We start from the raw sequence: 17154 nt of genomic DNA on the forward strand, positions 1-17154 counted from the left end.
CCCGCTGGAGTCAGCGCGGGGCTGCTAAAGCTACCGCCGGTGTCCGGCTGTGCCCACTGCTGCTGGCTAACTCGCGGGAGCGCCAGTAAAGCTCCGGTGACTGACAAACACATGTGCTTGAATGCACAAACTAAGGTTTAATACCTGAACACTCAGGGGCCAGGCTCAAGGGCAGACCCGACACAGACTCACAGGACGATACTAAAACACATCAGTCTTCACTTTTGAATCAAAAAAAGGATTTAAGACAACAACGCTGCAGGCAGCATGGCACAGAGCCACAACATGAGATCGGGTTCAATGGCCTCTTCCCTTCCACCCCAAGTGTGCTGTGGAGTGTCCTTAGTTCCAGTATCAGGACACAGTATTCTTCATAACCGAGTTTTGTGCTAGTATAAGCAAGTTTTGATTCATCTATCCTCTTTTAAAATAAATGCTTGCATCAAAGCAGCTAATGGAGTGAGCCCTTTCAGGATCAGCAGTTCCTGAAGTTGAGAAAGCATCATCTCATTTTCAGTGTCTGACAAAACAGAAGCACTGTGAACATGCAAAAATTATTTATATAAACCTGAATCATTACCTCAGCACTATGATACAGTGCTATTCACGGAATACTTAAATTCTTTCACAAACAAACCCCACTCTTAAGTATTTGTATCACAAACTACAAGACTGTTAATTGTCTTGTGTATTTAAACAAGGGAACCTTCCGTGATGCAATGGAAGTTAGTTTCGAGGCTTTCATGTATGTATTGCCATTGATCTCTGAGAGGGAACCTTCTGGGGCGATTAAAAGACCACAGCTGCTGAAACCAGACTGAACAAAGCAATTCTTCCTGGCAGAGTGCCACTGTAAACCAGCTGAGCCCCTCCACAGCTGGGTCAAACACCACACTTGTACACTTCAGAAATGAGAGGCACAGGAACTGATCTCCAGTCAGTGTGCCAAGAATAAGCAGAGCTCAGGAAGTAGTTTTAATTCAGCTTTTTATCTGTAACAAAATTCCAAGGATGCACACACCCATCTTAAGAGTTACATCTGATGTATAGTTTCTTTCTCCACTCACCCTACATGTGGCATGCTAGCAGTTCCAAGGTTTTTCATACCTTACATCTGAGTTTGATGCAGCAAATGCTTTTTGCATAACCCTCCCCCCCACATTTGTTAAGTTTAAAAAAAACCAACAATATTAAACTCTAGTTTACTGACATGCAAACAATCCTTCTTAATGATTACAAAACTTCAATTTCACGCACTCCACTTTATGACAGTATCATTAAAAAATCCTGTTTCATTGCTCTACACAGAATAATACTCCACCCCAAGTTTTCAAGACAATTTCTATGTGCAGTTATTTGCCATAACAAAGTTTTTTTAAAAATAATCATATTACAAGTTTTATAAGCTCTCTTTAAAAAGCAAAGGTAGTCTTCTGTAAAACATTAATTTTACCTCAGCTACATTGTAACGTCAGTTTACAGAAAGTGCATAACACAATGTCCAACTATTCTCTCATATCTTCATTCAATTGCAATTTGGTTTTTTGTAATATTTAAAAGGCAATTCTGCCAAGTGTTAGAAGTGTCAAGAGCCTGTGCTAATGTTATTCACAGACATGACCACAAAAAGAACCACCTTCCAAAATCAAGACTGGTGTTTAGTTTCAGCGAGGAATAACTTGTTTATGAGCTTGTCAAGGTCTGCAGTATTCAAAATGTCAACACTGCAACAAAATCTTCTTTAAGAATGCTCACTGATTGGCAAAAGACTAAGTATTCCATTTTGCTGTTGAAATCGATTCAATTGATTCAATTATTATCAAGGAGGTTTTAATTTTTAATGTCAGACTTCAGTTTACGTATAGACAGATAAAGTGTATTCAAGAAGTAGCTTGACTCCTGGCATAACTACAGACACAAAGGAAAAAGAAGGTGGGCAAGGGATGGTGAGCAAGGGCTGCTGACATGATAGTTCCTTAGAACAGGCAAGTGCCCTCACATTCTACTTAGCTGAGCAGAAAACAGAACTCATTCAAGAAGTTTAGCTGCTTAAACTCAAGAACACCGTATAATATTGGTTGACAACTCCTGTCCTCAGGAGGAAGGAAGAAGCAACACTCACTCCATTCAGTATTCTCAGTTCTTAAAACAATATTTGTTAGGAGATGGGTCTTCTAGAATTATAAACTTTAACACCATTCTGCATTGAGGAGCGAGCATATTTTGTCAGAAGAACACCAACTGTCTGCTTCTCTGCACATAAGTCTCTATAGAGGAAATAAAGCAAATGACATTGGCATTAGAAATATTCTCATACAAAATGAATCTGTGACATACTTGTAAGTATAGCAATAAACTGGATTATGGTATTGGGGGAGTTAAAAAAACCAACTACCGTAACTGTCACACAATGCTTTAAGTTACCTTAAGTTTAGAACTCGGCTTGACGTTTAAGCAACAGGCAAAACTACATTATTTTATAGGACAAGAGGAAATGGCCTCAAGTTGCACCAGGGGAGGTTTCGATTGGATATTAGGAAAAATTTCTACACTGAAAGAGTTGTCAAGCACTGGAACAGGCTGCCCAGGGAAGTGGTTGAGTCACCATCCCTGGACGTATTTAAAAGACGTGTAGACGTAGCGCTTAGGGACACGGTTTAGTGGCAGACTTGGCAGTATTAGGTTTACAGCTGGGCTTGATGATCTTTAAGGTCTTTTCCAACCTAAATTATTCTATGATTCTATGATTTACTTCAGAAACAAGGATTTTGTTTTTTAGGGGGGTTGGTTGGGTTTTATTATTGCTGTTCTCTAAAAGGTTTTCCATCTAGCAAAACAGTTAACTTTGAACTACTTAATAATATCACAGTAAATTCAGAGCCACTCATAAACTTTTGATACAGTTACTTCTGGGTTACCATCTCTATCTGCTCACCTGCATCCTGGCTGGGCCTTCCAGAAAGCACTGTGGTGTAAGTGTTAACCACCAGAACAAGAAAAGACACAGCACAGGAAGCACTACTGCTCTACAGTTCTTAAGTTATAAATATGGAGACTGACCATGAATGTCAGGAGGTTTATCCTTTGAGTTAAGTCCACCTCAATCAAATAAGAGAGTTACCGCCCATTTAAATTTAGTAGGATCAGCTTTTTTAGCACGTTTAAATCCAATGAATATAGCTACAGTTCCTAGGGGTGGGGATTCTATTCATACAGAATTCATATTCATTTAAAATGGAAAGAAGCAATCACAGCTGATAAGAAGTCAGCTATGCAAAAAGGGACAAACATAACACTAATTATATTTTATTAAAAAGAAATATATCCTTACTGTATATAGGGGGTAATATCCTCTTCTGTCCACTTTTCCCGTATGCTGAATAAGCTGTTGAATCTTTCCTGATTGTCTTCAGGTAAGTCTTCCACTTTTAGCAGAAAGATGGTCTCTGGTCTTGAGGTTCTATCCACAAGTGCCAAGCCCTGTAGATCAGCATCAGAGAGAAAACGTTAAGACAAAACAATTAAACTTCCTTCTTTCTGGAGATAACCCATACAAGTTGCCCTTCGCACCTCCAAAGCCTTCTAAAACTGCACTGCTAGAAGCAAAGTGAAAAAAGTATCATAAAGGTGCTGTTTTACAGGCAGTGTTTATCATTTTCTTTAATGACAAGGAGGGAGGGGGAAATCCATTAAGACATCTATGTCTCCTTTGAGGAGCAGAATTTTCATAGTGCTTGCTACTCTACTGGCTGTCACTACAGTCTGCTCAACAATAGCTTCAGCTTCTGTCCTAGTTATATTTACAAGTATTAACTATACAGCTGCAACTTTTTTTCAAACAGTGAAATGTTCCAGACTTTCAGAAGCCTGAACTGGTGTGATTCCAGACTACCGGTGCTCATAGTGGATGTCACAAGATGTACTTAATAACACATTCAATCCCCATTAATTGATAAAATCTACATATGACTCAAGTCAGTTAACAGCCTACTCATGGAAGAATCCATACTTCTTTGTTTTTACCTTAAGCTGATCAAGTCTTGTTGTCATCCCTTCAGGGACACTTTGTTGCCAGACTTCTTGAAATTCTGACAGATTGAATTTAACTGCATTTTGCAAAAGCATTTGCGCTATAGCTCTGCATATTTTATCTTCATGCATTTCAAAGTAAACCTCCCCTGCTGAGAAACAAAAAATGGGTTATCCTGGGTTCTTGCTTTTTGATAAAAGAATGGAGAACAGCCTCATTTTTCCATTCTGTTCTACAGTCTTCTACAAACCAAGTATCCTGTTTTTTCTTTTCCTCAGGGTGTAACCTGACTTAGTATTACTTTGGATAAATTATGGTATCTTCTCATTCTCAAGAACAAATTAAGCAGAATATTATGTCTGTGTGCAGCACTGTCCAAGCTACAGTACTCATTATCAATAAATGTATTGGCCTCCTATCTTTTCCCCTCTCACAGTAACGTTGTTTCTCCTACAGCTTTCATTCCTATTTCTGAATGGCTTGTATTAGTGTTTGCTGTCTGTGGTTGAACAATTAACCAAAACTTCTCTTCCTTAATCATCCTTATGAGATGATGAAGTGAATAATTAGAATTTATTTTCTTTCACACTGACTTGGCTAAAATTCTCTGAACATCAGGCATAAACACTTTCTTCAACTTTTTCAGTCACCTCGTCTTCCTGCAATTCAAACTTGTTCCTTGTGCAACCTCCCTAAATATTCTAAGACAATCTGTATCACTCCTACTACTTTCCTATGTCCTTTACAGTTGAGCACAACTCCTACTTCAGCCAAAGGTGAGATGAAAGCAACTGTGCAGAAGAATTCATACTGAGATTAAGGCACTGAAATATTATGTCTGTGTGTGAGATGGGCAACGGAGATTTAATCAATACAATCAGTGGATCTTGTGGTGCAGTTCAAGTGCCCAAAGGCAGATGTCTACTCCAGCTAAGCTGAATTCAGGGAGGTCTACACACCATTGACTATTCACAATAGCACAATTAATTGCTTAAACATCTGAGACCTCCTAGGGTATCTAAAGAGAGATTCCATCTAAATTTTACCAGTGACCTGTCTCTATTCATAAAATTATGGCTTGTAGACACCTAATAAATCACTTCAGGTACCTCTGATAGTTCCTGATTTTTTCCCCTAGTGTCTTGTACAGTTTAATACTTTTTCCTATGAAACTTTCTCTAACAATTTTACTGATTCTTAGCTCAGTTTGCTCCCCCCTTTTACTGGCATTGTAGCAAATTCATTTATTTGCGCCATCCCCACAAACTCTGCATTTACTCATTAATGTTTCCTTTGTACAAAATTTAAATATGCATGTTTTCTCAAACTTACCATCATCAGTGTACTTCCTTCCATAGCTTAAAAGAATATGTTCTATCATCTCTCTGAGAAAGGAAAAAAAAAAAAAAAAAGAAAAAAAAAGAAAAAAGAGAAATCAAGGTTTAAAACTGTCTACTAGATCACTACAGAAACAGTTACCAAGAAGATGAAGGAACAGGTAAAGTAAAAAAATCAAGGAGAATGAAGGATGGGACACGTCTTCATGACTGAAATGAACAAATTGATAAAAAACTTAGCAGTAAGTTAAAAAAAGGACAAAAGGGGACAAAAAGGACAGATGGAACTTAACTCATGTCATCTCCAAAAGTCTCTTCCACTTTCTAGTTATAACTAGTAAAGACTAAAAGGCTAAGGAGAATAAGGAAAAGAGACTCTTGCAATGTCGCTTCTTTCCAATGAGAAGTGATGCAAGTCACAAACTTGGCAGTTAATTACCCCTGACTGAATAGCAGGCATTTTTCTAGACCCCTGGCGTAAAATTACAACCTATCTGAAGACACTAATATTAAAGTAAGATTTCTTTTTGAACCAAAACCCAAATAAATGCAAAACGCTACATATTATAAACTTAAGACTTTGTTTGAATGGTAATCTTAAATTATTTAATGACTCCAAATGCCAGTACAATGAACTCAACTCTTCAGATTTGAATTCAGTATTACACCAGAAAAATATACCACCATCTCAGACATTATGCAAGACGTAAACTAAACATTTCTGGCTACCTTCAGAACAAGCATTTCAAGATGGTCAGTAATTTACAGCTTAGGCACATGCTACTTCCATCATTTACGATTCAGCAGAAATGTTTCTACTATTGAATCAATAGAAATATTACCAACAGATGCTAAGATCAGTTTACTACCCTGTCTAAACTACTAATGCCCTTGTATTTTCTTTGGCTCTAAAATATACATCATTAACACCACAGTAACTGGAATCTAGAGTTATAAGAGTATAATTCTAATAAATAATTAATGATTGCAACTAGTAATAGTTAATAATGATTGTAGACAATTTTAAGTACTAAAAGTAATGGCTTACGTGGGCTCTAGAGATCCAAGTTCCTCAAGGCAGGTACGTAAAGGAACCTTACTTAGAGACCAGGACTCTGAGTCTATTAGTTGAGTCACGTGATTCAAGAGTTTCATCTCATAGTCAAATTCCAGAATTCTCCAATATCCTACCAAACAGAAAACCACAAAACAGCATTAGAAGAAAAACATTAACACCTTGATTCTATCCCCCTGAAGATACATTACAGGAGTCCAGACATTTAGGTCACACCTTTACAAAGTACAGCAACAGCATTCTGTCCTTTTCAGGATTAAAACTGAGAAAAAGAACAGAATAGTAAGAGCAAATGTAAAGGAGAAAGAAATTAAATCATCTCAATTATTTATAACTGTTTATGTTATTAACTGCCACAGATACAAAGACACTACAAATCCCATCGCAAGATGAATCAGGCCTGGAAAAAATAACTAATTCAGACACAGAACTGCATGAACAGAACTGGCTGCACTGACTCTGCAAAGTGGCAGTTCAAGTCCAGCCGAGTTCACAGAAATCCAGATGTGACAAAGCACAGCTCTGGCACAGTGGTGCTGTGCAGCTGCAAATGACAAGGAAAGTCATCTGTGAGATTGTCCTCACCCACCTCATGGGACAGTATAGAAAAGATGGAGCAGAAGTCTTCCCAGTGGTGCTCAGTGATGGGACAGAAGGCAACAAGCACAAGTTGCAATAAGGGAAATCCCAGGTGGGTATTAGGAGAATTTTTTTCCCGATAGTCAAACACTGGAACAGCCTGGACAGAGGTCGTGCGATCTCCGTCCTTGAAAATGCTCAGAACTTGACCAGCCAAGGCCCTGAGTAGCCAGCTCCAAGTTGTCCCTGTTCTAAAGCAGGGGTTTGGACCTGATAACCTCCAGAGCTCGGTTCTGCCCTAGGTAATTCTATGACTCTAGGACTGCTGTCAGCTGGTGTCCAGGTGAGGGTCTGGGCTTGGCCAACTATAGGATGAGTAGGACCCGTCCCAAGGTGAGGCGCTTGTTCCAGCCTTGCCTCACAGGGTAGGGAGACTTCTGAGATAAATCAGCCTGGGAGGAACAAGAGACTATGAAAGGACTGGGGTTACCTAAGGATCAGCTATTTTTGCCTCTAGAACTGCAGAAAGCAGTACCCACTCATCCACAAAGAGGGCAACCAGCCAAAAAATATTTATGCTATGGGTGGGATACTCTGATGCCAGTGTTTGTAGAAGCAAACAAGGAACTACCCTGCGAAGAGCCAGACTGGTCAATGCCTGCTCAGTTTTCCCCTTTTGATCAGCTTCAAAGCAGCAGAGGATATAGGAAATATGGAAGATCTTAGTACTTTGAAGTAACTTGCACCTTGAAAGACAAGGATGTGGATTGGACCTTAGAAAGAGGAGATACAGATATTTTGTGGGAAAAAAACCAAACAGGGCAATAATATTCTTTAAGAGATGAATACCTCCAATTTTGCAGGCATCTATAACCTGCAATTGGTGCATTATTTCTTCTTCACTTGCTTGAATCAGACTTAACAAATCTTCCGTTGTATACTGCAACAAGGGAAAAAAAGGAGGAAATAAACCAGGTTATCCTTGTTCCTTTGCTTCAGCAAGCATGCAAAATGCATTATAAGATATAATGAAAGAAAGACTTAGAAGATTGTTGGGGTTTTTTTTTTCCCCACAGACTCTGAATTTTCTAAGGTTTACCACACTCTCTGAAACTTTTCCTGTAACTTACATTTTCCCTCAAAGGGTTCTTCAATATAAAACACAATCTAACTACAGGGAAGTCTTTGTGCCATGCAGAAGTAATATACCTGTACTCCCAGGATGTCAAACTAGCACAAGTAGGCACCGTAAGTAAAGTACCACAGCAAGAATGAAAAGTCAATGTGTTCTGTCTTTCCTAAATCACATATTTTAATCTGTGGCTTCCTTACAGTAATACCTTATAGTGCTATAGTTCCTTATGGTTCCTTTCCTGTAGTTCTCTGTGTATGAAACAGTACAAATAACTGAACAGTAAGCCACCAAAACACAGTAATTTGTTTTCAAACAGATTAAAGATGGCTTATTTGTTGCCAGCACCCAATAAATATTAAGCGCAAGCAACAACACAGCAAAAATTTTTACTACACACATGTTGTTTGGAATTCCAGTGAGAATTAGTCACATAGGAAAGAGCTTTCCCATGGAGAGCTTTGAGATTAAAGTTCTGCCAGTGGCATAGCTAAGGTTCATCAACATTTATCAGATATATCTAGCTGTTCTCTAGTAAGCCGATACATGAAACATTCTCCTTCAAAACAGAGAAGATCAGTCCTCAAACTAGGCAGTAACATCTGGGGAGACATTGACATGTTTTTATAAAATACATTTAATACTATCAGTAAATACTATTGCATATAACATGTTTTTGTGTTGCTAGCCTTTGTCAGTGCTTATAATTCCTGGACATGCCTTCTTTTGCTGCTGTGTCCTTCTATGCCTAGACCAGAGTAGGTAGGAAAAATGAAAGCGGGAAAAGGCAATGCTGGGGGAAAGATTCTGAAACTTATCAGAAGTTAGACTGTTAATCACCCAGAGAGAGGCAGCATTTCCTGCCACAGGAGAAAACAAACATCCATGCTTGTATATGCAGTCAAACAGATTGTTTGTTAGTATCCGCTTCAGCCAAGACTCAGTGTAAAATACTTTGGAGCAACCATTTCTGTTTTTTGAAGTCAAACAAAAAACCAACCAAACTAACAAAACTCCAGGATTTTTACAAGACTTTTATCTGACATTATATGCTGCCCAGTCCAGGTCTCTCCATTACTATTTACATCCTAAAGTGGATTTCCTGGAAACATAAAAGGGCAGCAGGAAAAGGATTTTACTGGCATCTTCCCTTTTTATAGTGTCAGTCTTATTTTCTGCCTCATATCATCCTCATCATTCTCTGCAACTCCCTGCTTCTTGTCATCATAAATTACTGATTAGCAAGTGACTTGTATGTGGGTGCCCTGTGACCTTATTACTTAGCTCGTACATGACGTCATACATAACAGCCCTAAAGAAGGAGGGAAGGCTACAATACACCTTTAGTCACGTAACTCTCAAGGAATTTACAAAAGGTTCTGGAGAGTGTCTTCAAGAAACTCCCCACATAAAATGGGAAATCCCCAGTCTCTTTTGGTCCTCTTGTCCTGCCTTGTCCTCTTTTCACTAAAAAAAGGTTGTTTACCTGCTACTCAGTGGAAGTGCTAATAATTACTATATTGATTAGAATAGTATGCTTAAAAAATTAACTCAGAGCAGCACTGTGAAACATGGGAGCAAAGACATTTTTCTAGTTAAGAATGTATCTTCTCTTTAATTTGCCCATTACCGATCACAAGAAAGTAATTTATATAGCTGATTTACCTTTGAAAATGTCAAAGTCTGATCGTTCTGACTATCTGGCCCTTCATATGGATCTTCCATTAAAAGCTTCCTCAGTTTCTTTAGTTTCGGTCGACATCTCCTTAATTCCCAATAGTTATTGGAGAAACCAGCAATCTACAAGAAAACACAGTGACTCTTAAAAGATTTTAATCTACCATTTGGATTCAAAGAAGCTTACTAAAAATTATCAGCAAAAAGTGTTAATTTAGTAATTAATAGGGTAATTACTTTAAAGATTAAACAATCATTGTAATATCTTCAATAAAAAAATTTACCACAGGCAATGAAGAACAGAAATCCACTGTTGGTTGACAAAAATATGTTCATACTGCGTATGACAAAGGGAACAACTGATTTCTACTTGCAAATGTATCATCATGGGAGATATTCCTGTGATAGAATATCATCATGGGCTATATTCCTGCACAATCCTCATCAACATTTCTTTTCCTCTTAATACTAAATTATATTACTGCCATAAAACTCCTCCTGTATTATCCTGTTTCCATCTTCCTCACTTATTCCCATGCTTGGGATCTACTTCATGGTCTTTTTTACACCTTAACGAATCATCACATCACTAAGTTCAAGTAAACAGACATTAACGAGACAGTAAACTACACCTGCACACACTAACAAGACATCTCTGTTCCTTATTCTGATTCAACACAGAAATTAAAAGCATGCAACAGGAAGCTCTGGTGTAATTGATTCAACAACACTAATGAAATAAAACTTTATCTTCAGAGTAATCCTGAGCTGCTTAATGGGGTATATCTTAGACTTCCTACATGATTTTTTGAAGAGGGCAAAGTATTAAGAGGCCTTTCAGCATTGCTTCTGCTATTTACCAAACCAACAGAAGTGGGTACAGAATAGCAGAGGCAGAACAGGCTCCAGGTTTGTGACTCCTAACCCAGCCACTAGCCCCTTGTAAAAAAGCCTCCAGATAATACCCCCAAATGCTTAAAATATCCCAAATGCTTTGCCAGACTACTTTTTTTTAACGTCATTGTTCTGCTGATCAAGGATGCCAATTAAACTCAGACACCAGAGCGAAAAGAGTAGGCTGATTTTACTGTTAATAATCAAAGGATATAACTAAGTACTACAGAAAATAAGCAGTAGGAAAAATATGGAATAGTACACTTACTTATTAACACATACAGTTAAACAAGGCAATGAACCTAATCATTACTACACGATGGGGAGAATAGTGATTAAGATACATCACCACTTGCATACATTACCAACATCCAGTCACTGGGCAGCCCCGGTTACAGCAAGGATTTAGAGAGCCTTTCCCGGCAAGTGGGAAGTCCTACGCGGTGCGTCCACCCGTAGGTGAGGCATCCAAAGTCGCTGTGAGCAGGTCCAGCCTTACATACCCAAAAATCAGCAAGCCAGAATAACTTGCATCTTTGTTTTGAGTGGAAACATCTGGTTTCATCCTCCTGTTGGATTCCACCCAAAGCCTGGGCAGGGCTCAGGGGAGAGAACCAAGGGAGTTTCTAACAAGGCCAAACACTTGGGTTCTCAGCCTTGAACACTGCCAAACAAGGAAATTTGGACACACATTCTCACAGCATTTCATCCTCACTACTAATTACATTTTGTCTAAGCTACCATCTTTCACTAGTGAGCATACATATTTTGTTAATGATCAGATACTAATAATTAATGCTAATGGTAATACAGATTTTACTAATTAACAGATACTACTAATAATGTTTAGTTGTAGAGGTTCCTCTATTATTCAGGCCCTAGCATTACAGTCACCCATTAAAAAACCCCAAAACTTTAAAATAATGTCCCATTTAAATCGACTATATGCAAACCACCTATGTGTAGAAGTAGTCCTATCCAAATTCTAATACAGAGAAAGCTCTCAGTATTTAATCTAACTATTCCGTAGCTTGTTTGGCACAAAATTCAGGTAAATACTAATTTCCTGATAAACTTCTGAGCTTTTATCCCCCCTCCATGTCAAATAGCATTTACCTAAGTGTTAGAATTTTTTTCCTGTCAAGTTCTTTTCTGAGCAATTTGGTAATGAACAAGAAGGTACTCTGCATAGAAAAGAAAATAAATAATTCTAATTTATAATCCAAAGCTCATAACTGGAGCTGGTCTGTGTGAGGTGAATAAAATGCCAGATGCTTTGGCCGTGAGTATTAGCCTTGCAAGTGGTACAAAGAGCAGCACTGAAACTGCAGAAGGGCAGTGAAGCCCCAAAATACTGAGTAAACATAGCATCTTTTGCTATGTTTCACAATTTGCAGTGTCAATACACTATGTAACATTTTTGAAAATATTAAGAAAGCTCTTAGAAATAAAACTCTAAAAATAATTCCTAAGCAAATCACATTATGTTGACATGTGTGACTTCAGAGGACTACTGAGATCATTTAACATAGCAAAAAAAGAATACAGAAGAATATTACTTTCTCATTAATCTACTTTAGTTTGAATTAACTTTTTCTATTAGCTGAACTGCTGAATTCACAGAAGAAATTGTGTTGTTTTGATTATTATGTTCATCTAAGGACAAGCAGGATTACTCCTCAATGATGTAATTACATCCATTACAGCAAATAATGACCTAGTAATAATATTTGCCTAACTATTTTTAGTAGAATTTTATTAACTATGCTTCAGAAGAGCAGGGAACAATGAATTCTTTAAACTGAGAACTCTAAAATCATTCACTCCAACAAATCTTTCCAGATGCTAGTTGAAAGAGAGTCACCTTTGAATATATTTCTGTATTTAAAAAATACTATTTAGGCATGACATGGTATAATCTGCCTTTTGGGGAAAACACTTCTAAGAATCAATTTGCAAACAGCTTATTTCAAAAATAGCTGCTAACACTGAGAAATTAGATTTTCTTTGAAAGCTTTTAATACCTACCACAAGTAATTACTATCCACTGAAAATAAACCAAACTTTTAACTTCTTAGAAACAATAATTATCATACATTATGGATAAAGTTCAGTTGCCTAAAGAAGGGCCCGAGAGCCATTCTGGGCACCCTAAGGTATAGCATGCCCCTTGTGTATAAAGCATATTTATAAAGACATCCTCTTGGGGCTGTTCAATATACAAAGAACCTACAGGAGACTCACGTCCTTCTGCAGTGGCAGCTCAAAGCTAGACCAATACCACAAGGCATCTAAAATGGCATTACAAGCCTATGTTTAGGCAACTGAATCCCAGCCAGGATTCACATATGCATCTTGGATAAAATCCAAGAAATTATAGAGAATAAGAAAGTAGAGAATTAAAGCAAACAAACAAAAACCCAGAAAGACATACCTGTGAATGAATAATATTACAAGATGCCTGATCTGCATTCAGCTGTTCTGGAGTTTTGCAACCAGGAATAAACAGCAGCATATTTGAGGTATCTGCTATTTTCATGTCGTAAGTTTTATCTTTGCTGCACAACACTGCTTGTTCATCCTTTTCACCGCGGATTACTAGGCTGGGAAAAAAAATAGCACAGAAATAAAGATGTATTTTTACCTCTCTTTCAGGATGAACACCTGTTAAACTTGTCTGATATTTTTTCACATTCATACATTGGTAAAAAAGTTATAAACTGCAGTTCTATTTGGCAGTAACAGTCACAGTACACCAAAATATAAAGATGCAATTGTCAATTAATCTAAAATATCTTAACACTATGTTTTTTCCTCAACTTTTTGAGTTTTCCCACTCCAAAAGGCAAGCATTCAAGGTTTTTATGCAGATGACAGTTGAACCTCCTCACCTGCCTTTTCACACAAAACCCCCTAAAACACTGATTAGGTGATGCTTAAAGCCTGAACTAGTTCACTAATCTTAGAAATGAGATTACAACTAGAATTGTTCTTTAATGAAGACTGAAACTGGCCCATTCTGAAACAAAAATTTGTGTCTATTGTGCAGTGTCCTTCAGATAATTAATCTCAAAAATATACACGTTTTCTTGCAAGTAATTCTAAGCAGGAAAGAAAACCATCTTCTAGGGCATTTCAGTATAAAGAATCAATGCAAACCCATCCCTTCAGCTCACATACTTGATTAAATAGAGATTCTTAGTGAGGACATGATAATACCAAAGCAGGACAACAGGGGAACATTCATTTCCTCCCAGGCTACACTAAATTAAGTGCTCACATTCAATTTCATCAAGCTGCTCATCTTGCTTCCAAAAGTTTGCATGCATGAACAAAGCTCAGCTGTGCCCCAACTACTCTTCAGCATGACTCAGGCCTCTAACCAATGACACCTTATCAGTATTGCACTGACTATGGGCAGGCTTAACAACATACATCTCTGAGGACTATTTTCTTTAGAGGGAGTTCTAATATTGTATCATTTTAAACATTTGTACTGGCATTGCAGTAAAGGATGAAATTTTAAAACAGTATCAAAAACTTAACTAGAATCTGTTCTTGGTCCAGAGTTAGATGCCATGTAATCATCCTACCAAATGCCTATGGAACAGTGTTGCGTCCTTCGCTGTCCTGTTTGACTAACTTGTAGGTCCCCTGTCATCCACCCAACGTCAAGAGTTCCAGTAAGAAAATCTCAGAAGTCAGAAGGGTTCTTTTAAAGACATATCTCCTTTCCTAAGCACAAATTTTTAGGCATCTATCTTTATATGCCTGGCAAGAAACTTTCCACGCTTTTGGCTAGAAGTCTTGTGAAAAGCAATTATTCCATATGCCAAAAAAAAAAAAAAAAAAAAAAAAAATCAAAAAATGAGAGGTCACCAATACAAGGGCCTACAGAAGTGGGAAACTTTAGTAATCAAGTTGCTACTCTGGGAACAGGAACTGAGCATGGTTTCGGTCCTTATCACTGACTCACACTGTAACAATGCATGAACCATCACCTATCCCATCTCTTTTTAATGCACACAACAGTTATTTTGCTGAAATAATCTAAATGTGTTATAAATACCCATCATAAAGTGCTGGTTACGTTTGCTTTGTCCAGCTTATTTTAGGTGGTGCTAGGTTTTAGTTTCCGATTTAACTGAGCCAGGTTTAAAGGACAGCTACATTTTCACACAAACCGTATTAGACCAAGTCAAGTCTGGAAAAAGCCTTATTTAAGAGCCGTGTCAGCTACTTAACGCTAAAGATAGGACAGCGCAGCCCTGACAGCACGCAGCCCCCCCGAGGCTCAGCCCTGCCCCATCCCGCGCAGCTGCTCCCACTCCCCCGCGCATGGCGGGGCGAGCTGTAAGAGGGGAAAACTCCAGCCTCCCGCCGCGGGGCGGGCCTGTCACAGTCCCTCAGCCCGCCTCGGGTCGCCGTCCCGACCACCACAGCAAGCCGTGATGGTGGGGGGGGAGTCGTTGCCGCCCGGGTCGCGAGGCGCGACCCGGGCGGCGACGACCCTCCCCCGCTCCGTTCCCGCCCTCCAGGGGGCGCCCCACCCCGCCCGTACCTCCGTCCCGCCTCCAGCTCGGCGCAGAGGCCCGGCTCCAGCTGCAGCAGGCAGCACTCGCCGGTACCGGCTTGCGGACCGAAGCTGAGGCAGTGCACGGCCGGTAGCAGCTCCGCCGGGTTCAGCTTGGCCGTCTGCAACGTCACGTCCACCTCCGCGCGGCTCCGCATGGCGTCCGCCGGGTCGATTCACTCCGAAAACCGCGCCACACCGTCCCCCGCCGAGGCGGGGCCGGTCGCGGCAAGGGGCGGGGAGAGGCGGGGTGGCGGGCGGCGCGCAGGCCGGGTTGATTTTCTGGTTGCCTGCGATGCGCCCGACCGTGACCGGCGGGGCGGGTAGCATCACTTCGGGGTTATACTGAGGGGAATCGCTCTCCTCGGCGGCAGCCGGTTCCGGCCCAGCCCGCCGGCATGTCGCTGCTCCGCCGGGTCTAATCCGGACGAACCTCCCGGTTTCTGACCGGCTGCGCTAGAGGCAGGCTGGGCTACAATAAAATCTCTCTATATACCAATAAAATGCCATAAAAATCCACAAAATGCTCTAAATAAAACAGATCTATAAAATACAACAAAACCAGGCCCAATACGGGAGCCCCTGCCCAGCTCTGATTGAGGCAGCACTCTACATATTTCCTCGATACCAGAGTGTGAGAGCAAGAGTGGAGAGAGGAAGGCTGACCGCCCGAGCCACCATGACAGGGCCTGACTGTGGCCAGGATGACGTGTGGTGTGGCAGCTGCAGGTGAGCACCCACCAGTGTCATCCACCCCTGCTCCTTCTGTCACGACGGCCGTGGGGACAGCCTGACCGAGGGCAAGTATCTGCTGGCTGTCACCACATGATCCTTTAGGAAAGGGACTGCACAGCCCCACAGAGGAGTTTGTCTCCCTGTTGACTCGGCCCAGCTGAGCTTCGTGCTGTGGCCCGACCTGGGCTCCATCTGCTTGAGGAAGCTGTGAGGAAGTGCTTGAGCTAAAACCATGACAGAGATAAGTAAAAACCACAGGCAAGCAGAATTATTGAAATGGAAATAGTCCACAGCTCAGAGATTGAAGAGGAAGTCTACTGACATCCTTAAACCGTAAGAAAAAAACGAAAGCAGAGGCTCCGAAGGCAGCAGCTCAGCACCACTGGGAGTCAGTCCTCTGTGAGGAGCAGCACAGGAGGCTTGTTCCCTGCCTCCTTCCAGGACAGCTGGTTTCTCAAACACTCACTGAGGTCTTGCTGTGAGGCATATTAACACTCACTCAGGTATTGCTGCGGGGCATATTAACACTCAGCCTAGTAGCTCATTAGGCCTAGCTGTCTGCTGTGTGCATTAACTAACAAATAATTGCTTTGTGCTCCTAAGTTGTGTATATCCGCTTACAGAGTCCCTCTGTGCTTGATACAAGCCTGCACCAAATGACCCAGACAAGGAGGTCGTACCATGTTCATGTTGGAACCAGAAACAGGAGCCGGTGGGATGGAGCTGGCTCGGTTCAGTACCCAGCCCGGCAGAGAACAACTGTTATATGTGACTGAGTCAGACATCTTCTGCTGTTAGAAGGTCCTTTGCCTCAGTGGCGCTAGCGAGGCAACTGGCCTTGCAGAAAACTTTGACTAAAGTAATGAGGTAGTTATCTCTTATCGGGTGTGCCATGGCTTATTCAAAAACTCAGTGATCTGTCATATTTTCATGTTTTATTTCAGTTATTGGAAGGTGGAAATACAGTTATTGTGTACACAGGAAACCTGAGGCACTCTGACTAGTTTCTACTAATGTGTAGGTGCAAACTGATATATGTACAGCCTTATCTGAGACCGTTACGTTTTGCTTTAATGTAAATCTGTTCCTGCAGACCTCCGAGGCAAACCAGAAAATCATTGT

The 17154-nt window shown here is 40.3% G+C and overlaps 1 protein-coding gene across 2 annotated transcripts; it reads right to left on the reverse strand.

Annotated features, from left to right (window-relative positions):
* Positions 1–965: 965 nt before the first annotated feature.
* On the reverse strand, positions 966–15510 carry DSCC1 (DNA replication and sister chromatid cohesion 1). Of its 2 annotated transcripts, none has more exons than XM_074887141.1 (9): positions 15286–15510; positions 13159–13327; positions 9819–9953; positions 7871–7961; positions 6416–6554; positions 5363–5415; positions 4024–4178; positions 3332–3480; positions 966–2267 (listed from the first exon to the last, which is right to left on the reverse strand). In XM_074887141.1, the coding sequence occupies exons 1-9, from the start codon at positions 15453–15455 to the stop codon at positions 2159–2161; spliced, it is 1170 nt and encodes a 389-aa protein (XP_074743242.1). In that variant the 5' UTR covers positions 15456–15510; the 3' UTR covers positions 966–2158. The 2 variants fall into 2 exon arrangements, with proteins under 2 accessions (XP_074743242.1, XP_074743236.1); XM_074887135.1 differs by having other exon boundaries at positions 4024–4181.
* Between the last annotated feature and the right edge of the window lie 1644 nt (positions 15511–17154).

Source organism: Strix uralensis, chromosome 1 (assembly GCF_047716275.1).
Source record: "Strix uralensis isolate ZFMK-TIS-50842 chromosome 1, bStrUra1, whole genome shotgun sequence".
In the NCBI taxonomy this organism is placed as follows: domain Eukaryota; kingdom Metazoa; phylum Chordata; class Aves; order Strigiformes; family Strigidae; genus Strix; species Strix uralensis.